Raw genomic sequence first — 22,060 nt, forward strand, 5'->3', positions numbered from 1 at the left:
AATAAAAATCTGAATGAACTGAAAATCAGTGACTTTAAAAAAAAAAAAAAAAAAAAAAAAAAAAACTGCTTAAATCTAAATAAGGTCTGTGAACTGTATCAATGTTAATTTCCTAATTGGGGGTTGGGGGAGAAGCTTCCAAAACCAAAAAGAGCAGGGCAGGGGGCGGGGCGCAGGGCGGGGGAACACACCAATATACTTAACATAGGTGACTCTCAAAAACAGGCTGAGTGAAAAAAGCTTGGCACAAAAGGCTACATACTATATGAGTCCATTATATGAAACTCTAGAAAATGCAAGCTAATCATTTCTGCATCTGATAGAAAGCAGATCACTGGCTGGGGGAGTGAGAGAGGGAAGGACTATACAGGGGCAGGAGAAAACTTTCTGTAATAACCCAAATCTTAATTGTTGGGGGCAAGAGGGGAGCTTCATGGGTGTATTTATCTGTCAAAATATATGGAACTATACACTTTATATGGATATATTTTATTGTATGTAAATTATATCCAATAAAGACACTTTTATAATAGAAAAAAACGAGAAATATTTATTTCCAAAATAAAGCGCCACAGATACATTTAATAACAAAATGGGCACAGAAAAAAACAAATGGAAAACAAAACTAAGAAACTCTCCCAAAATGCCTCTTGAGTATGAAAGAAAGGTAGTAGATATATAGAACACAGAACCAGAAAGTCCAACATCTGTGTTATATGAGTTCTAGAAATTTTCTGGGGGAGATAGGGGAAGACAGAAATCATTGGCTTGAAATAAAATTAATAAGTGTAGAAAGGGGAGATGTATAGTCAATCCTATTGAAATTTCAGGAAATCCCTAAAAACTCCCAAAGGAAAAAAGTGAATTCCTACGAAGATACATAAATCACATAAAAGTAAACTTAGACTTTTCGTCAGTAACACAGATGCTAGAAGACAAGAGCGCACTGGCAAAGTTATAAGGAAAACAATTTGAAACTCATATCCAGCCAAATCAGCTTTCAAATGGGAGTGCAAGAGAAAGACATTTCTACACATGAAAGAGCTCAACATTTACTATTCAAAGACCTTCTCTGAAATAATTAGTAGATGCACTCCAATATAATTTTTTAAAGCACCCAAGAAGGTATGAGCTATGTATACAATGATAAGCACAGGAAGCAATACATGCTGACTTTTAGGAAAATAAGCAATCTGCAACTAAAATACTTACATGATTTCAACATAGGAAGTCGAAGAGGGAAGAGAAAGGAGAGGGAAGTCAAAGCAAGCAGCAGCTCTGTCTCGTTGGGGAACGGAAGACATAGATTCTGATTATTTCTAAACAAGAATAAAGAAGTGATGGTTTAGGGCTTCCCTGGTGGCGCAGTGGTTAAGAATCCGCCTGCTAATGCAGGGGACACGGGTTCAAGCCCTGCTCTGGGAAGATCCCACATGCCGCGGAGCAACGAAGCCCGTGCGCCACAACTACTGAGCCTGTGCTGTAGAGCCCGTGAGCCACAACTACTGAGCCCACGTGCCACAACTACTGAAGCCCACGCGCCTAGAGCCCGTGCTCCACAAAAAGAGAAGCCACCGCAATGAGAAGCCCGCGCAACACAACGAAGAGTAGCCCCCGCTCGCCGCAACTAGAGAAAGCCAGCGCGCAGCAACAAAAGACCCAACTCAGCCAAAAATAAATAAATAAATAGATAAATAAATAAAATTTAAAAAAAAAAAAAAAAGAAGTGATGGTTTAAATGCGTTAAAAATTTACAGGCTGGGGTTCCCTGGTGGCACAGTAGTTAAGAATCCACCTGCCGGGGCTTCCCTGGTGGCGCACTGGTTGAGAACCTGCCTGCCAATGCAGGGGACACGGGTTCCATCCCTGGCCCGGGAGGACCCCACATGCTGCGGAGCAACTAAGCCCGTGTGCCACAACTACTGAGCCTGCGCTTTAGAGCCCGTGTGCCGCAACTACTGAAGCCTGCGCGCCTAGAGCCCGTGCTCCACGAGAGAGGCCACCACAATGAGAAGCCCGTGCACCGCCAACGAAGAGTAGCCCCCGCTCACCGCAACTGGAGAAGGCCCGTGCACAGCAACGAAGACCCAACACAGCCAAAAATAAATAAATAAATAAATTTATTAAAAAAAAAAAAAAAAAAGAATCCACCTGCCAATGCAGGGGACATGGGTTCGAGCCCTGGTCCAGGAAGATCCCACATGCTACGGAGCAACTAAGCCCGTGCGCCACAACTACTGAGCCTGCGCTCTAGAGCCCGTGAGCCACAACTACTGAGCCCGTGTGCCAAAACTACTGAAGCCCACGTGCCTAGAGCACACGCTGTGCAACAAGAGAAACCACCACAACGAGAAGGCCGCGCACCATATGAAGAGTAGCCCCCACTCGCTGCCACTAGAGAAAGCCCGTGCAGCTACGAAGACCCAGCACAGCCAAAAATAAATTTAAATAAATAAATTTTAAAAAAAAATTTACAGGCAACTCCAAAAAAAGAGAAAATGAACATATGACCTTCAAACAACTAGGGGGAAAAAATCAGTTCAAAAACAAAGAGGAAAAAAAGTATAGTAAATACAAAACAAAAAATGACAGGAATGAATGCAAACATATCAGTAATCACAGACAGGTCAAATTTCTCTTCCAGATTGAAGAGAAAATTCAGCTATATGCTTATATAAAAAGATACATCTAAAATAAGATAATACAAGTAGACTGAAGGTAAATAAATGCTAAAACACCCACAATAGAGTCCCATCATAAAGAGGAGTTGGATTCTTTAAGATGAAAATGGCATTCAGTCAAAAATGAATAAATCAAAATCTTAAGCACCTCACTGGAGACTGATAGAACGGTTGACTTACATTTAGGAAACATGATATAGTAAAAGTCAAAGCTTATGTTTCAAGACCAATACTGCATTTATCAAGGGCTCACATTATAAGAGGTGCCCCTCCAATCAGTGATCTACCATCCCTGAGCTCACTCGCAACTACTGGGTTGGCCAAAAAGTTCATTCAGGTTTCTGTAACATCTTACAAAAACCCGAACGAACTTTTTGGCCAATCCAATATATATTCACTGACTAAATCCATGAGTAGGGTCACCGTCACCATGCTTTGCCACATTTATATAGTTGAATTTGGGTAAGCAAAACAAATGCCTGGACAATGTTACTCCACTCTATTAAGCAAATGTTAACAGAAAGCAAATACAATACTAGCAGACTGAAAAGAATTCAAACAAACAAAAAGCATTATAAGAGGACAAAAAGAAATTGTCATGTGCATATAAAACTATAATTGATATGATCCTGACATATGCTTCAAAAAATATTAAAAACAAGGAGAAACTGACAAATCTACAAATCAGCAGAACCTCAAATTCCAAAGAACAAAACCATACCACATTCACTTTCCACAATACCTCAAAATAAGAAATTAATCCAACAGACACAACAAAATAAATCTATCCACCTGGAAATCTTCAAACTCATTTCTATTAACTCTGAGACTGAAGAAGAAATCAAAACAAAATTTATTTTTGAATGAATGACAATGAGAACACTATATAGCAAAAGGAATAGGATGTCTACCCAAGGTGGGACTCAAAGGGTAACTTCTAGCCTTAAATGTTTATCAAATGTATTCAAAAAGAAGGAAGCTTGAATAAAAGGGAATGTCACATACAATTTGAAATGCTAGAAAAATAAAGCAGACCCAAAATAAGCAGAAGGAAGTTATTAAAGATGAAAGCAAGATGTAAATGAAATTAGAAAAACATCATCATGAACAAAGCCACAACAAGCTGATCAGTAAAATCAAGCTTTGAAAAAGTCATTAAAACAGACAAACTTCTGATAAGTGTACCTAAGAAAAAGAAAGAAGATATAACTTTTCTCAAAAAAAAAAAAAAAAAGATCAAAGAAGATGAACCTACCGCAACCAGAAACTACAAATAAGCCAATTTACAACTTTGTAACAGTGAATTTAAAATGTACACTAAACAGAGGATTAGCTAGAAAAGAATAAAAAAGTGGTTCAAAATGAGGTAAAAAACACAGATCAAAAGCACTGAAAATTTTTAAAAAGAGGTCAAAGATCTACCACCCAAACAACAACAAAAAAGCACCAGGCCGTAATGGTTTCCAGGCAAACCATTAAGAGCTTCTAGGGCACAAAACAATCTAGAAAGATTCCCAAGTCATTGTAACTTCATATCAAAACTAGAAAAGAAGTGTCTCACAAAACAAATGCAAAAATATTAAATTATTAAACAACAGAATCCAGTTGTGCAATAAAAGTAATATACCATGGCCAACAGGGATTCTTTGGAATGCAAGGATGGTTTTCACATTAAAATTCCAATTAAGGAGGCTTGCTAACATTAGTACACTGAAGGAGAAAAACCATGATTATCTCAATACATTCCAAAAAATAAAAATTAAGAGAATCAATTAAGCCAACAAAATAAAAAAATTTTTTTAATAACTGGACACACCAAAAAAGAATACAAATACAAATACCAATAGCTTTTCCTATGTTATAAGCAAAATCCAGCAAGAAAATGACGTGAAAAAAGTGTCATGCATAACAAAAACCACAAAATATTTATAAATAAATCTAACACTAAATATCTATGATTGCTATTAAAATGGTGTACTGAAAAACATAATAGTGGGAAGATATATCATGTTCCAGGAAGGAAAACTAAATACTATTAAAGTGTCAATTCTCCCCCAAATTAATCTAACTAACAATGTCAATGCAATTCTAAAGAGAACACTGTGGCTGACGCTCCAGCCATTCCACCTCAGTCAGAAAGAGAGTCCTGATTTTTTTTTTTTTTTTTTTTTTTAACACCAACAGAAACTCCATTTCCAGTGATGAGGGACTAACTCAACCTGGCATGAGTCATGAAGTCTGGCCCTGACTGGAAGAATAAAAAGTTTCTTCACTAATGAAATCAACAGTGCTGGATATGACCGAAGTTAAGGAGATTCAATTCCTCTTTTCCTACTAACAGCACCATTCTTTTAACCATCAACTTTAAGATGATGCCAACCTCATGGAGAGCAAAGAAGAGACACAGCACTCTACCAACAAATATATCTCATCAACAGCATTGGAATCTGAAGTTTTGGACATATCTAAGACCAATGGAAGACTGTAATGCTTAAAACAAATTAAGCCTTACTCCCCTTTCCACAGATTAAAAAGTTGAAACATTAGTTTATGGCTATTATGTTTTAAATGAGCATCTATTAACAGCCAAGCACTTTACTGCACTAGTTTATTTAATGTTTACAATAATCATGCACAGTAATCACCCCACTTACAGATTAAGAAACTGAAGTGCAAGGACTTCCCTGGTGGTCCAGGGACTAAGGCTCTGCACTCCCAATGCCGGGGGCCCAGGTTCGATCCCTGGTCAGGGAATTAGATCCCAAATGCTGCAACTAAGAGTTCACATGCCGCAAATAAGAGTTCGCATGCCGCAACTAAAGATCCCACAAGCCACAACTAAAAAAAAAAAAAAAAGATCCCGCATGCCACAACTAAGACCTGGCACAGCCAAATAAATAAATAAATATTTTTTTAAAAATAAGAATGAAAGAAAAAGAAACTTAAGTGCAAAAGAGCCCAAGATCACAGTCAAGAAAAGGCAGAAGTGGGACTCAAACTCAGATTTCCTAAATCCTTTTAAAAGTATCTTTTAACCAGTATCTATACAAACCTAACAGCACAAAACACATATTCTTGGGTTAAATTTTTTTTTTAAGTAGAAGTAGTTTAATAAAATTCACATACCTTAAATAAATAAAGAGAACCAACAATATATAAGGAAAAATAAGGAGCCTAAGGCTGAAAGAGTAAATAGCCTTATTATATCCTTTAGTAACTTCTGGATTTTTTCGTTATACTACTAATCAAACCATTTACATATTCAAGAACTGAGAGACAATGAAAGACATGGGAGGTCCATTAGATGCATGCTCTCTGATAATCTCTCAGGCCATACAATTCTGTTATTTCTAAACATTCAGCCTATCAAAGGGGGTTTAGATTTCTATCAATAACTGAGAGACTGCCCCATATACTATGACATGATGACTACTAGAATAAGCCTTCCAATTCGTATTCAAAACACTATGTGTGGCACTTCCCTGGTGGCACAGTGGTTAAGAATCCACCCGCCAATAAAGGGGACACGGGTTCGAGCCCTGGTCCGGGAAGATCCCACATGCCGCGGAGCAACTAAGCCTGTGCACCACAACTACTGAGCCTGTGCTCTTACCCCGCGCGTGCCACAACTACTGAAGCCCGTGCTCAGCAACAAAAGAAGCCAACGCAATGAGAAGCCCGTGCACCGCAACGAAGAGTAGCTCCCGCTCGCCGCAACTAGAGAAAGCCTGCGCACAGCAACAAAGACCCAATGCAGCCAAAAATAAACAAATTAAAAAAAAAACAACAAACCACTATGTGTTTCTGGCAGGAAAAGTCATGGAAAGTCAAGGAACTTTTGCTATGCCCTCACATGCCTCATATCTCACTAATAAAAGGCCTACTTTATCACTTCCGATTAGTGAGTCTTTCCATTAATTTTCACAGATATTTTAGTCTGTTTTCGGCCTTCAGCATATTTCCTGATATATTTCCTCCAAGGTACTCCACCTAGACAATGTACACTTGACTTAGGACACATTTCTAGGAAGAATTTAAACTTTCCCTCACAGATTTATGTAAAATCATCAATAGCTCACTGTCTCAATAATAGGTCTCAACAACTGAAATGCTTTCCAATGAGAAATATATGGTTTATAAAAGTGTACTCAATTTTCCAACATTATGAACTATATCTTTACCAGATCACATGTGGTTAAAATACTGCAAACCCAAATCCCTAGACTGGTCTAGGCAGCGATCTTTGGCCTCATATTAAAAGACAGACCTTGGGACTTCCCTGGTGGTCCAGTGGTTAAGACTCTGAGCTCCCAGTGCAGAGGGTCTGGGTTCAATCCCTGGTCAGGGAACTAGATCCCGCGTGCCACAACTAAAAAGTCTGCATGCCGCAACTACAAAGATCCTGCTCGCACGTGACACCAAAGATCCCGCGTGCTGCAACTAAGAAAGACCCAGTGCAGCCAAATAAATAAATAAATATTTATTTATCTTACCTTTTAAAAGACAGATCTCAATAAATATTCCCAAAATAGTTTAACTCAGGGACCAGATACTTATAAAATACTACCTACTATAAAACCAGCAGACTCAATAATAAATTTTACATTCAAGAAATATAAACAGGGCTTCCCTGGTGGCGCAATGGTTAAGGATCCGCCTGCCAATGCAGGGGACACAGGTTTGAGCCCTGGTCCGGGAAGATCCCACATGCCGCAGAGCAACTAAGCCCAGGTGCTACAACTACTGAGCCCGCGTGCCGCAACTACTGAAGCCTGCGCACATAGAGCCCGTACTCCACAACAAGAGAAGCCACCACAATGAGAACCCCACGCACCACAACGAAAGAGTAGCCCCTGCTCGCCGCAACTAGAGAAAGCCCACGCACAGCAACAAAGACCCAACACAGCCATAAATAAATAAATAAAATTTATTTTTTAAAAAAAGAAATATAAACATACAAAACCTAATAGGCTACTAAAAACTGCAAGATAGCTTTCACTTTCAGAAAGCAAACTTTAAGCCATTATAAAGGGTTTTCATATCCTAGTCCACCTTGCTGACAAAAATTGAGAAAGAATATTAACTGAGAAAGAACAGTGCCTGAAGATAAAGATACCCAAATTATGAACCTGAAAAGTGCTCCCAAGGTTATAAATTTAAGCCCAAGGAACCTCACTGCTCTTTTAAATAACCAGACAAAATAGCTATTCTGCTATATCACTGCCTGATAAGGTACTCTCAAACAACATACAGGCTATTATCTTGGTCCTTATCTCTCCTTTTAACATGTGTTTAAGCAGAATATTTTCACGTTCTTTTATTTATTTATTTATGACTGTGTTGAGTCTTCGTTTCTGTGCGAGGACTTTCTCCAGTTGCGGTGAGTGGGGACCACTCTTCATCGCGGTGCGTGGGCCTCTCACTGTCGCGGCCTCTCTTGTTGCAGAGCACAGGCTCCAGACGCGCAGGCTCAGTAATTGTGGCTCACGGGCCCAGTTGCTCCGTGGCATGTGGGATCTTCCCAGACCGGGGCTCGAACCCGTGTCCCCTGCATTGGCAGGCAGATTCTCAACCACTGCGCCACCAGGGAAGCCCCAAGCAGAATATTTTTAATAACATACATCCCCCTTGCTTATGGTCTCCTCAGATATACAGAGGGCAGTGATGCCAACACTCAACAATTATACTATCTAAATGCACAATTCATACATGGGCCCCTAAAATAACATACTTAATTTTACAAGCTGCATAATTATATTATTTTTAAGTTATGCTTAATGCTTTATATTTGTTATTCATCAAAGAAGAGGAGCCGTGTTTACTTTTATTTCATTTAGGTTTAAAGTTGATAAAACAATAGGTTAAAAAGCACCCTCTCCTATTCTGTCCCTCAAAAATAGGCTACAAAGCAATAGAAATCTAACTTTTTTCTTGGGCTCCCAGTGGGCGGCCCTTCCTAATTCCCTAACTGAAGATGAAACACTGCACCTGATAAAAGGCAACCTCCCAGCACCAGTTCCATCTGGCAACACTGATGCTCCCCCAATACCAAGGAAAAGCTAACTATTTTCTAGATTAGTATTATCAAGCTACAAACAAAAGCTTTATTTTCTAGACTAATGGAGGTTAAGGAAATTCCATGATTGGCATGAGTCCAAAATCAGCATGTCCCCAAGCTTTCCCTGGAGTGCTAAAACATGCTCGGGAGTCACCTTCAAAGATCCAGCTCATCCCCCAGCACTGCCATGAAGCACTGTGATCCCAGAGTTCCCACACCTCCTGCACATCTGGGGCCCTAGATTAAAATGTATGTTCTCTTGTTACATGTTACATGCATGTAATGTTCTCGTTACATTTGCCAAAACTGTACATTTTACTGTATGTAATTATGCCTCAATAAAATTTTAAAAATTAAAAGATGTTTTTAGACCCCTCTGCAGATCAGAGGGTTTTTTTTTTTAAGCTTCTGAGTGATTCCACATGAGAACCACTACTCTGGACTACATCGCATGTACCTTCCAAGATGTGGAAAGTCAAGAAACTGGGTCTGAAGTCAGACACCTAGAATAAAACACAGCTCCATTACTAACTCACTATACGCCCTTGGACAAAGAGAAAATTTCACTGAGCCTGTTGCCTAATCTGGAAGCTGGGGATAACAAATACCCATCTCAGAGGATAACTGCAAGACTTAAATGTTTATAAAGTATTTGGCACAGTGTCTAACATGAACACGTAAGCATCATCGTTACCATCATTAGCATCTTTGTTTCCATCATTTTAAACCAATCTTTATTTGGTAATTCTCTCAGACCTATGAGACATACTCCAGCTAATCTAAAACTTTTGAAGAACTTCTCAGACACACATGCCTAGCCTCATCCCTAATGACTATGAGGTGTTAAGTCTGAGGTGGGACAGGTTTGGGAATCACACTGCTCTAGGGAACATGTGTGGCAGAACGTGACTATAATCAGGGCCCACAATTCGTAAGATAAACTGAACAGCTCCTTCTAGTTTCCAATGACAACTAGTCTCCTACCTTAAGATAAGTAGTGTAATGATATCAGAATGAGGTTTTCTAACAAAAGTAAGGTGGCACCAACCCAACTCTCCTAATAAAAAATACAAGTATTTAATCTTTATTGAATTCTCTCAAAGTTAAAACCAAAGTATATTCTTTGAGGGATTAGCAATCAATACACTGCTTCTCTATCTAACAGGTATACCCCTGGACAGTACAGAAAGAACAAATGGAAAGAAAAAACATCTTGTTTATGTCTTTAGTTCTCATCTGAGAGATGGCTTTTCGTGACTTTTGTAAGGACTAATGAATTTATTAAAGCTCTTAGAAGAGTACATGAAAACAATTTTTAAGAGTGCCTGACTGGTGGCAAACACCGAAATTACAATACTTAGAATCTTCATGGCCAGTGGTCACAAAGAGCTGGCTACATGGCTGTGATTCTTTTTTGCTGAATCTCTGGAATTTACCTCCATCTCTAATGAGGCAGTACAAAACCACGAAGGAACAAATGTTTTGCATCGCTTAAAAATCAGGTGCTTCTCAAAACAGGAACCAGGCTCTAAAAACGGTATAGGTTGACAGCGGATCATCTCTTTTCCAATTCTCTTTCAAGAACATAGGAAAAGACAAAAGAATTAAGAACTCTCAAACTTTTCACAGCAAAATAGGGGTGCATTTAATATTTAATCATCCAAATCATATAAAAGTAAAGCAACTGGGTTGCTGGGCTGAAGTATACAAGACTATCCAATAAAGACCTCACACCCGGGGGGGTGGGGGTGGTGGTGTGATGAACTGGGCGATTGGGATTGACATGTATACACTGATGTGTATAAAACTGATGACTAATAAGGATCTGCTGTATAAAAAAATAAAGTAAAAAATAATAATAATTTTTTTAAAAATGACCTCACACTCATCCTGCCACTTTCTCACTCTCATAATCTACATTTAAAACAAGTTGATTTCCTGAAATAGGAATCTGGCAACGACAAGAAAAAAAATATATAGCCACATGTAAAATGTTATTATATCGTAAAACTCATATTAGAGTATCAAAACAGTGGATACTTTCAAGAGTTGCAATGGCTGTTTGAAGGAGGACCCGAACTGAAGACCTGTAAAGAGAAGAAAATATCTGTACTAGATCACAATGCAGAAAAAGAAACCTGATAATAAAACGGAAAAACCGATTCTCTGGGAAGAGCATGTGCAGCCGCCAAGGCGAGAAGTCGTTTTCCCTCAAAAAAGAAAGGCTTAATGCCCAGAGTGCTACAGTACTGAATCGTGAGTATCAGCAAACAGATGGAAAGAAAATAGAGGCGATATCTGGGTGAGACATGACCCGAATTCTCATGGGAAGAAAAGCAGACAAAGCTTAGTACACAGAACACGGAATCCAGTTTTAGGCTTGCAGCAACTCAACCATTTTCCTTGAGCCCAAAATCTCCAGGTAAAAAGGATGTAACGTCTTGCAGCTCTTTGGAAATCCACGGAAGACAGACACTGGGGATTCAAACGACTTGAGGGGGGAGGGGAGGTGGTGAAAATGGGCCAAAAGAAGCTTTCCCGAGGAAAAAAATAATGCGATTCTCGGCCGAATAATGCACAAGGAACTAAGAACCGGGAGGGAGAAAAGGTCCTGGGTACGGACGCTACACTCGAACAACCGAGAAGCAGAAACGCGAGGCCGGACGGGGCCGAACCCGCAGCCCCCGCGTCGGGGGACCCGAGGCCTCCAGCCAGGTGTCAGCCCAGCACCAACCTGGGACCACCGAGCGGGGGCACTGTCTCCGCGCGGGAAAAACGGCGACCGGGCCGGAAGGGGGCAGGGCGAAACGCGAGGGCGCCCCGCCGGGCACTTACGCGGCCGCTTCTTCCTGAGGCTTTCGACGCGCTGACGGGAGGCCGACGTAGCGCCGCTGTAAGAGCCGGGCCGGTCCCGCCTTACGCCCTCCGCCGAAGCCGAGGCCCCGACGGCGGAAGCCGACGCGCTGTTCGCCCGGCGCCGCAGTGGCTCCCGGCGCCGCCCATCGGGGCCGCCGGGCGTCGGCTCCCGGACCGACGAGGCGGAGGTGGCGGCGACACCGCAGTGGCGCTCCATGGGCGCGCCGAGCCGGCCCGCTCCCATCCGCAGCAGGAACCGCTGCCGACCGAGCCAGGCCCCCAGAGCCGGTGCCCTCGTCGCCTCCTCCGCGGCAATCCAGCCAGAGCAGAAGAACATCCTCGGCAGGCCGCCTCTTCCGTTGCGCCAACGCGCAGCAAGCCAATCCAAACAAGATGGGGGCGGCCCGAAGACCTCGTATCCAATCGGCTGTCTCATTCGAGGCGGATCGACCGCGCCTCCGTCCAATGAAAGGCTCGGGTCGGGGCGAAGGACGGCGAGGGTGGGGATCCGGGCTGGGCGGAGGAGAAGGCGGTGTTGCTGAGCAGAGAGTGATGGCGGCGCCGCCCAATGGACGCGCTGGTGGAGGGGTCCGCGCCCCCTCCACCGGAGTACACAGGTAGGCGCTCCGGGCCCCAGAACTCTCCCGGGAGCCGCCTCGCGCCCCCGAGCCCCGCCCTGCTGCTGCGTCCCGTCGCCTCCCGGTTTGCGCCCTTCTTCAGCCCAGCGGTGTGCGGCAGGGTCTGGTCGCCAGTCGTTGGCAAACAGAAGGGCTTGAACCGGGGCTGAATTTAGCCTTTGTCCCTCGACCTGATTTCACTGCTGCCGTCAAGGCCACCAGTCCTCCGCGCTCTGTTTGACCGCCACCCCCTTCCCCAGTACTGCCACTGGAGTGTTTAGGCTAAGCCCCCTTCATTCCTCCTGCGTTAGAGAAATGTTCCCAGTACCACAACTAGTGAAAGGACTGGGGTTGGTCTCCATGGCAACTGGAAGAAAGAGGTGGGTTATAAATCCTTTGCCACCCTCCTGTAGTGAAGGAGGGGGGTGTGGGAGCCAGGAAGTAGGGTTGGCTCTTGAAAGGAGAGTCTGGACCCCCTTTCTGTGTGGTGCAGTGGAGGACATAGGATTTGGTGGCCGCCTCGGGGCCTGGGTTGCTGGGGATTTTGTCTGATTGGTTTTTTGTTTTTTAAATCATTTTATCACCTTCTTTTTGGGGGTGAGAACATGGTCACCTCCAGCCCTGAGATACTGACCAAAGGTCCATCCAAGCGTCTCTTCTCCCATAGGTTGCGCATGCCTGGAATGATCCATGGCTCTGTACCCCCAAGGCACTCCCTCATTCTGTCAAGTTGAACGGGATTGTGGGTTTATCTTGCTAGCAAATTATTTCATGAGTGCCTCCCCTGAGAGACTGTAATGCCCCTTATGTTCTTCATTTTTCCTGTAATGACTGCTAGTAGCAGGCTGAACAAGAAATATGAGCTTCTCTCTTGCTTATTGAATAGAATTGCCATGCTCACTCAAAACGAGCTCCCTGGGACTTCCCTCGTGGCACAGTGGTTAGGAATCCACATGCCAGTGCAGGGCACACAGGTTCGATGCCTGGTCCGGGAAGATGCCACATGTCTCGGAGTAACTCAGCCTGTGCGCCACAACTACTGAGCCTGCGCTCTAGAGCCCGCGAGCCACAACTAGTGAAGCCCACACACCTAGAGCCCATGCTCCGCAACAAGAGAAGCCACCGCACTGAGAAGCCCGCGCACTGCAACGAAGAGTAGCCCCCTCTCACCGCAACTAGAGAAAGCCCGCGCGCAGGAACGAAGACCCAACACAGACAAAAATAAATATAAATAAATAAATACATTTAAAAAAAAAAATAGCTCCCCTCACTGTAGGATTACCTCTGGAAACCCTATTTCCTAACTCTGGAAATTCCGTCTCCTGCAGGAAGCCACCCCAGAGGGATCCTACAAAAACCAAGAAAACCTATAGCTACTCTTCTAAATCTCAGTGCCCAGCATTGCCTACGTTTCTGCCTCCCCCAACAAAAAAAAAAACAGTTCTCCTTGACCTGAGGAAACTTCCATCCAGGTCTGTGAGCTGCAATAGATCATCCTGAAGAATCAAGAATCATCATCACTTGAGACTGCCAAGACGAATCCCAGCATCAAAACAACACTTGAAGCGTGTGTAGCTTTTCTTTCTTTACTGTGTATAGTGTCTTTTTTCTTTTTTAAATTTATTTACTTATTTATTTTTGGCTGCGTTGGGTCTTTGTTGCTGCACGCAGGCTTTCTCTAATTGCGGCGAGCGGGGTCTACTCTTTGTCGCAGTGTGTGGGCTTCTCAGTGCGGTGGCTTCTCTTGTTGCGGAGCACAGGCTCTAGGTGCGCAGGCTTCAGGAGTTGTGGCTCACGGGCTCTAGAGCGCAGGCTCAGTAGTTGTGGCACACGGGCTTAGTTGCTCCACGGCATATGGGATCTTCCCAGACCGGGGCTCGAACCCATGTCCCCTGCATTGGCAGGTGGATTCTTAACAATTGCGCCACCAGGGAAGCCCAGAAAATGAATTTTTAAAGAGAAAAATGTATCATGGATTTATACTAATTTCCATTCATTTTTAAGGTTACAGACTTTTTGCTTAGCTTCTTTTATCTTAACCTGAAAATCTAAGGGCTTCACAACGTTCACTACTTATTTGCATTATCATTAAATATATAGATAATAGTTTCAGAATAAAAATATCAATATTACCAGTGATGTGATTATTAAATACTGTTTAAGATTTTTCTGCAGTTCTTTTTGTCCTTAGGATGTGTTGCACTAGGGATGAAAAATCAAATTGTGCTTTAAAGTCATTTGAAATAATTTTTTTCTGTGTAGTTCAGCCAACACCTCAATACAGAATTAAGTCCATTTTTTTTTTCCATTTTGATTCAATTTTTAGAGATTTAAATTTTTTCTTGCTTTCTCTAATGAAAGAAGCTACCATGTTGTGTGCCGCCCTATGGAGCAACCCATGTGGCAAGGGACTGAAGGCAGCCTCTGGCCAACAGCCAACAAGGAAGTGCAGCCCGCAGAGCAACAATTCAATGAGGAACTGGGACTTCCCTGGTTGTGCAGTGGTTAAGACTCTGCACTCCCAATGCAGGGGGCCCACGTTCAATCCCTGGTCAGGGAACTAGATCCCACATGCCACAACGAAGAGCCCGCATGCTGCACTAAAGATCCCACACGCGGCAATGAAGATGCCACGTGCCGCAACTAAAACCTGACAAAGCCAAATAAATTTTTTTAAAAATGAGGAACTAAATCCTGCAAGAACCACGTGAGTGAGCTTGGAAGTGAATCCTCCCCAAACTGCAGCCCTGGCCAACACCTTGATTGCAGCCTTGTGAGAGACCCTGAGCCAGAAGACGCAGCAAACCTGCACCTGAAATCTTAACCCACAGAAACTGAGATACTAAATGTGTTGTTTTAAGCTATTAAGTTTTGGAATAATTTCTCATGCAGCATTAGTTAATGGATACACCTCCATAGGGGCTGTGTTATATATACTCTTAACTGTTCAGTGAATGCAGGGAAAGTAGAATGCTGAGTAATCAATTAATAATGAGGTCAACTGATGCGATCAGTTGACCAATGGTCTTGAGTAGAATTGTGTGGGGCTCTGGCTTTGCCCTGTTCTCCATTTCATTAGTGATTTGGTGGCTCATCCTGCACATGGTGGGGAAAAATCCAGAACCAGAGGGTCCTCAACCAACTGAAACAATGACCAAATTGTTTGGATTGTTGCATAAACTAAATTCAATTCAACAAAGACCCATTAAGCTTGGCAACAATAGTTTGTGGACCAATACAGGGAGCTGTAGAGAAGGCCCTGCACCCCACTGCTATGAAATGGACCTCAGAGAGCATCCCCAGCCCCAGGCCAAGGATGGGATTAAGTCAGGGTTATCAAATGGCACAGAAGTACATAGAGAGAGGCAAGGAATGATGTCTATCAACCCCCCTAAAAAGGAAACAGGATTGCAAGGGATTAAACGACATTATCAATTGTTGCTCTTTCTCTTTAGTCAAAAAGTCTCCTTAAAAATGCAGTGACTCGGGCTTCCCTGGTGGCGCAGTGGTTGAGAATCTGCCTGCCCATGCAGGGGACACGGGTTCAAGCCCTGGTCTGGGAAGATCCCACGTGCCGCGGAGCAACTAGGCCCTTGAGCCACAATTGCTGAGCCTGCGCATCTGGAGCCTGTGCTCCGCAACAAGAGAGGCCGCGATAATGAGAGGCCCGCACACCGCGATGAAGAGTGGCCCCCACTTGCCGCAACTAGAGAAAGCCCTCGCACAGAAACGAAGACCCAACACACCGTAAATAAATACATACATAAATAAATAAATAAATAAATAAATAACCCAAAGTTTAAAAAAAAAAAAAAGATACCCCTGAGTTAGTAGGGATGATATTTACACCTCTCTATGTGCCCTGGAAGCAAAACCGTACACCCAAACACACACACACCTCAGAACTCATATATACATTAAAAAAAAAAAAAAAAAAATGCAGTGACTCAATGAGTCAGCACCTGCTTTTAACAAGATCCCCAAGAGGATTTGTATCTCTACTGAAGTTTGAGACACTCTGGACTATATAACTCTGTATAGTTTGGAATTTTTTTTAATTTCACTTTTTTATTGAAATATACTTGATTTACAGTGTTGTGTTAATTTCTGCTGTACAACAAAGTGACTCAGTTATACATACATTCTTTTTTATATTCTTTTCCATTATGGTTTATCCCAGGATATTGAATATAGTTCCCTGAGCTATACAGTACGACCTTGTTGTTTATCCATTCTATATGTGATAGTTTGCATCTACTAACCCCAAACTCCCAGTCCACCCCTCTGCCACCTGCCCTCCCCCTTGGCAACCACAAGTCTATTCTCTTGAGTCTGTTTCATATATAGTTTTGTTTGTGCCTTATTTTAGATTCGACATATAAGTGATATCATATGGTAGTTGTTCTTCTCCTTCTGACTTCACTTAGTATGATAATCTCTAGTTGTGGTATTTTATTTATTTCTTCTTTTGTAAAATTTATATATATTTTTTTTTTTTGGCCTCGCTGTGCAGCTTGTAGGATCTCAGTTCCCTAACCAGGGACTGAACCCAGGCCATGGCTGTGAAAGCCCGGGATCCTAACCACTAGACCACCAGGGAACTCCTGGTGGAATTTTAACTTTTTACAGCAAGCACATATTCGTGTATTACCTGTGTAATTAAAAGATGATTTAAAGAGACTAGATTATAAGGAAGGTGAAAATTCTGAGGGGAGACTGACCCCCTGGACTGGGTGGGAAGGAAGGAGTCCACTGAGCCAGGCCAGAAAGTGACAGCCAGCCACATGTGGTGAACTGAGGAGCTTGTCTCTGAGTAGAGACTCCTGAAAGTGAAGGTGGGAGGAAAAAGGGGGAGGGGTCCTGAACAAGCCCCCTAGATTGAAAGTTCTATTTACATTCACTGCAGGAGCCTCACTTCAAGCAGATATCTGGCCAGGGTAGATCCTCAGAACTGTGGGCTGAATAAAAGAAATGTTAAAGGATCTTAAGTTCTAGAAGTAATAATAGCAGAATTACTGGCAATGTGAGTCCATGGGCTCACAATTCTAAGGACATCGTCCTGATAGCAAGTAGCGAAAAAAGCAATTCTTTCAGCAGTTACCACAGTTTCTCTCTTTCCCGATTCCTTTGGACAGGGCTCCTGCAGGAAGCTGATTTCCAGCTGCATGTGATAATGAAAGGATTTTTCTTTCATCTTATGTTAAATACAAGCAAACTGATCAAATAGGAGACAGCATCTGACTGCTAGGAAATCAGCAATTCGGACAGTATGGCAGTGGCACTTGGGGATGGGGAAGGAGGACAGAGGAGGGGAGGAAGCTGGTACAGCCAGTCCGTGCCAAGGACACTCAAGGGCTGATAGGACTGAGCTCTGGAGGAGAAAGGATTTGACATCACCTGGTCCAGCCTCATGGTTTATGGGTCCAGGAAGGAAAGGGACGCCAGGAGCTGGCTGTGGACCCAGGACTAGAACCCAGGGCTCCTTCCCTTCTTCATCTTTCTCACCGTTCCCATTTTCTCTCCCCACCTCCACCTTTCTGGCTGCTGCCCACCCCGTACCCCCACGTCCCTTCTGTCTTTGAAGTACCCTTTTCAGCATGTATATTTTACTTCAATAAAAAGCTGTGGGGTTGAGGGGGTATTTTTCTTTTATTGCTGTTTTTATAGAAACAGCATTGAGTAAGTAGAAGGAAGATATTCAGTGTAAGTTTTTTGTGTGTTTTTTTTTGTTATTTATTATTTTTGGCTGTTGAGTCTTCATTGCTGCATGCAGCCTTTCTCTATTTACGGCGAGTGGGGGCTACCCTTTGTTGCAGTGTGTGGGCTTCTCATTGCGGTGGCTTCTCTTGTTGCGGAGCACAGGCTCGGCTCACAGGCTTCAGTAGCTGTGGCGTATGGGCTTCCGTAGTTGTGGCTTGCGGGCTCTAGAGCGCAGGCTCAGTAGTTGTGGCACATGGGCTTAGTTGCTCCCCGGCATGTGGGATCTTCCCGGACTAGGGCTCGAACCCATGTCCCCTGCATTGGCAGGTGGATTCTTAACCACTACGCCACCAGGGAAGCCCCCAGTGTAAGTTTTTAAAATGCAGGCAGGAAGGTGAGAACTTACTCTGAAGAATTTGAGGTAAGCCATGAGAATTTAGGAAGGCTAATAAGTGAGAGGGATCTATTCAAAGAAAGCTTCCAAAAGGAGCTGGGCTTTAAGCGAGGCCTTAAAGAAAAAAACTTTAGTGGGTGCAGTAGCTAAGCCATGACTTGCAGCAGAGCCCTCTAGCCATTGGCCTTATCCTTACAGGCAGCACCACTGATCCCAGGGAGGGATAGGGAGCTGGATGAAGCATGTATGTGCCCACTCCCATCCCATTCCGGCAGTGGAGGCCCCTCTCAGAGCCCATATCCTTCCCTCTGAGAGACTGAATATACAAAAGGACAGTGGCCAGACCATATATGATGATAGAACTCTGCAATAACCAGCCTGGAAAACCAAACCACAACCTCTGCAACAGTCGTCCAGAATGATCAGGTCTTGGTTAATGTGTGCCAGCTTCTTCCCAATCCCCAACCACCTCTTCCCTCTCTTCCATCTCAGGACCAACCAGAGAAAGTCAAATATGTTCCCCAACCAATCACATAAGGTGCCCCTCTTCTAGTTAGCCAGCCTCCAGTGTCCCAGGCAAACAACCTCCAGTCACAGCACATCTGAAGCCTTCCCTTTCTTTTATTCACCACAGTGTTTTCCCAGTCCCTGCCTGCCTTTGATACCCTCCCGGCCAAATGCAAGTGACAGTGGCTGTTCTTACAAGCTCAGAATGAACAGCCTATGTTTGTTTTCATTTGGGTGACCTTGGTTTATCTCCATATCTCTAAAGCGATTCTGGACACAAACTGAACGTATTCATGAAACCAACACCCAAATCAAAGGTAACCATGCCGACTTTCAATGCCATAGATCAGTTTTGCTTATTTCTGTATTTTTATATGAATGGAATCACACAGTCAGCATTTTTGTGTGTGTACTGACTTCTTTTTCTCAACATCATGTCTGTGCAATATATCCACATTGAGTGTAGCAATATTTTCATTCGTATTCATTGTTGTGCACTAGTATCCTACTGTATGACTTTACCCCAACTTTTATTTATTTATTTATATTTATATATATATATATATATATATACATTCTATCCATTCTACTATGGATAGACCTTTGGGTTGATTCCAGTTTGGGGCTATTTTGAACAGTGCAGTTAGAAATATTCTTGCACATATCTTGGTAGACATGAGCTCTTGTTTCTGTGACGTACATACCCAGGAGTGGAATTGCTGGGTCATAGGTTATGCATGTGTTCAGCTTTAGTAGATACTGCCTATTTTCCAGCAGGGTTTTACTAACTTACATTACCCCTAAAGTTTGAGAGTTTCAGTTGCTCTATATTTCCATCAACATTTGATCTCGTCTGACACTTTCATTTTAGCTGTTCTGATAGGTGTCTTTGTAAATTTATACTTAATATTTTTCTTGTTCCCTAGAGGCTCTAAGTTTTACTGTTTTCCTGGATTTCATTGTTATAACTGTTAATAGTACATGACTGATCAAAACAACACTTTTCTCTCCTCCCCCCCCACCCCTGCCCTTGCTTTTAGACACTCCTTTAGACCACTCACAATTATACTGGAGACAGTGGGTGATAGAAGGGGGCACTTAAGGTGGGCTCTTTGCATTATTATTGTGTCTCTCCAAGGCCTGTCCCCATACTCTGCACTCAGTAGGAGCAAAATAAGTATCTGTTGTATAAATACATGAAAAAAATGACATGAAAGCCTATATGTCTCCACCATACTTTGTCATTCCCGACCACTGGAGGGTATGCAGGTATCTTACTCATTTTAGACCTTAGACCTGGCACAGGGGAATCCTTTAACAAACAATATCTGCTACACCAAACTGACCTCCAGCTGCCTCACCTCATGCAGCCTCAGGCCATTGAGCCTGGGCACACACAAGATGATTATATTCATATTGTCACAACATCCCTGAGACTATATTAATTATATATTGCACATCATTCCACTATTATAGCAGGTGGCAGATCTTGGCACACTGGGCAGAGATGTGATGGTGTGAAATCTCACTTTAAATGGGGTCCCAGGCTCCAGACACCTGATCAGCTGTGGGTCATGGGCATGGAGAACATCCAACTCTGGGGCCCACGGGCCAGAGTCTTCCCTTGCATTGTCCCCTCTGGTCCTTCATCCCTCCCAGTCTTGCAGATCAGCTGTAAATTGGGTCATACTTGTACCCCTTTCATAGGGTCATTGTGAGGATTAAACAAGTTAATACATGTAAGGCACCTAGCCCAGAACCTGGTATGCAACAAGGTATGGGGTAAGTGGTAGCGCTTTTTATTATTGCTGTTATTAACAGCAGCAGCAGCAGGGATGAGGAATGCTGAGTGACCATGCCCTGCACCAAGTGTGAACTTCATGGCCCTGGGCTACATGGAAAAGAGCAGAAAGGGGAGCATGTGATTTTCATCCATAAAGAGTTATCACTTCCAGCACAGACTAGCCCAGGGACCCTGAACACTACTCTCCCTGAAGGTGGGGGCAGAGGTGTTCTTTGGCCATCAGCTTCACGATAGTGCATTGGTAGAAAGCAAGGGACCTCAAGGCTTGAATGACTCCATTTCTAGGAGACTCCTATAAGAGCAGGACACATGCTGTGAAGTTTGAATCTGGCCAAGAATGGGAATTCTGCCTGCTGGAAGGGCTTTGTCAGAGCCTAAAGGAGACCCCTCGTGCAATGGGGCAAACTGCCACTGGACACACCCGTCAATCATCACCTCTCTGGGACAGAAGCAGTAGCCAGATACTTCCAAGGAGCTTGTCAGTGAAGGAACCTCCTCTGGTTCTCTCCTCCTAAGACAGGGAACCAGTGCTACTCACTCTTTGAACTGGTTCAAGAGGGATGTCACCCACTGAGGCCAAGAAACCAAGAGGGGAATGCCTTGGAAGGAAAAAGAGGGCCTTTGCCACAAAATCCTCCTGTCCCAAGTCTTTCCCTTGACTTTCTGAACTCTTCACTTTCTGACTTACAAAAAGAACCTGTACAGAAAAGGGGGAATCAGGCAGGGATGAACAAGACTGTCCATGAGTCCATAATTATTGAAGGTGTGTAATGGGCACGTGGAGGGGAGAGGTAATTATTCTAGTTTCTGTACTTCTGTGTGTGCTTAAAAGCTTTCCATAAAAAAAAAAATTTCTTAAAAGAAGCTATGAATAATCCACGGCCTGAAAGAGTAAAGGGCATCTTGCTGATCTTTGACTAGAAATTCCCCCAAGTCAATTAAATCTGAGCACATCCAACCAGGGAAACAAGGTGAGAGTGTGGTATTAGTCTGGCTTCAGTGGGTCATCAAGTAGAATCGGCAGGTGTTTCCCAGGGAAAGAGAAGCAGTGGTAGCTCTTGGGCTTTGAAGGAAATGTTTCAACAGGAGAGAGAAAAGATGGAGAGGGATTTATATGCAGGTACCTTGGCTACTGCTGAGTCTGCCCTTAAGCGCTTAGGATAGCACTAGGCCCTCTGGCCCCACCCCAGCCTTTACCCCGAGGTGAAGGGTGCTTCCCCATCTCTCTTATCAACTACCCCAAGCCCTCTCCTGGCCACAGGCCAATTCCCAATCCTGCTTGAAGTTGGCATTTTATTAACAGCCAAAATAGGAATGCTGTTCAGTGCAGGCCAAGTCAGGGCTTCTGAGCAGCATAATTTGAAAAGTGCCAAGATGGTCCCTAAATGTTTCCTACACACCTTACCCAAAGGTATCTCCCACATGGCTGGTCACTGCTTGAAA

The 22,060-nt window shown here is 43.3% G+C and overlaps 2 protein-coding genes across 4 annotated transcripts in view; one reads left to right on the top strand and one right to left on the bottom strand.

Annotated features, from left to right (window-relative positions):
• PANK2 (pantothenate kinase 2) overlaps positions 1-11,947 on the bottom strand; it is a 28,602-nt gene extending 16,655 nt beyond the window's left edge. Inside the window, exons 1-2 of one of the 3 annotated variants that reach the window (XM_057529108.1) lie at positions 11,575-11,703; positions 1,213-1,319 (exon numbers count right to left, since the gene is read on the bottom strand). In XM_057529108.1, coding sequence (XP_057385091.1) covers positions 1,213-1,225 — 13 coding nt within the window. In that variant the 5' untranslated portion in view covers positions 1,226-1,319; positions 11,575-11,703. Of the gene's footprint in view, positions 1-1,212; positions 1,320-8,893; positions 8,913-11,574 lie in introns of those variants that run through there. The other 2 variants (XM_057529107.1, XM_057529106.1) reach the window with 2 other exon arrangements.
• The window catches only part of LOC114235713 (uncharacterized), a 30,686-nt gene extending 15,610 nt beyond the window's left edge, over positions 1-15,076 (top strand). Inside the window, exons 3-4 of the mRNA XM_057529705.1 lie at positions 11,626-12,212; positions 14,539-15,076. Coding sequence (XP_057385688.1) covers positions 11,626-12,212; positions 14,539-14,776 — 825 coding nt within the window. The 3' untranslated portion in view covers positions 14,777-15,076. The remainder of the gene's footprint in view (positions 1-11,625; positions 12,213-14,538) is intronic.
• The last annotated feature ends 6,984 nt before the right edge of the window (positions 15,077-22,060 follow it).

This window comes from Balaenoptera acutorostrata, chromosome 15, assembly GCF_949987535.1.
Source record: "Balaenoptera acutorostrata chromosome 15, mBalAcu1.1, whole genome shotgun sequence".
NCBI lineage: Eukaryota > Metazoa > Chordata > Mammalia > Artiodactyla > Balaenopteridae > Balaenoptera > Balaenoptera acutorostrata.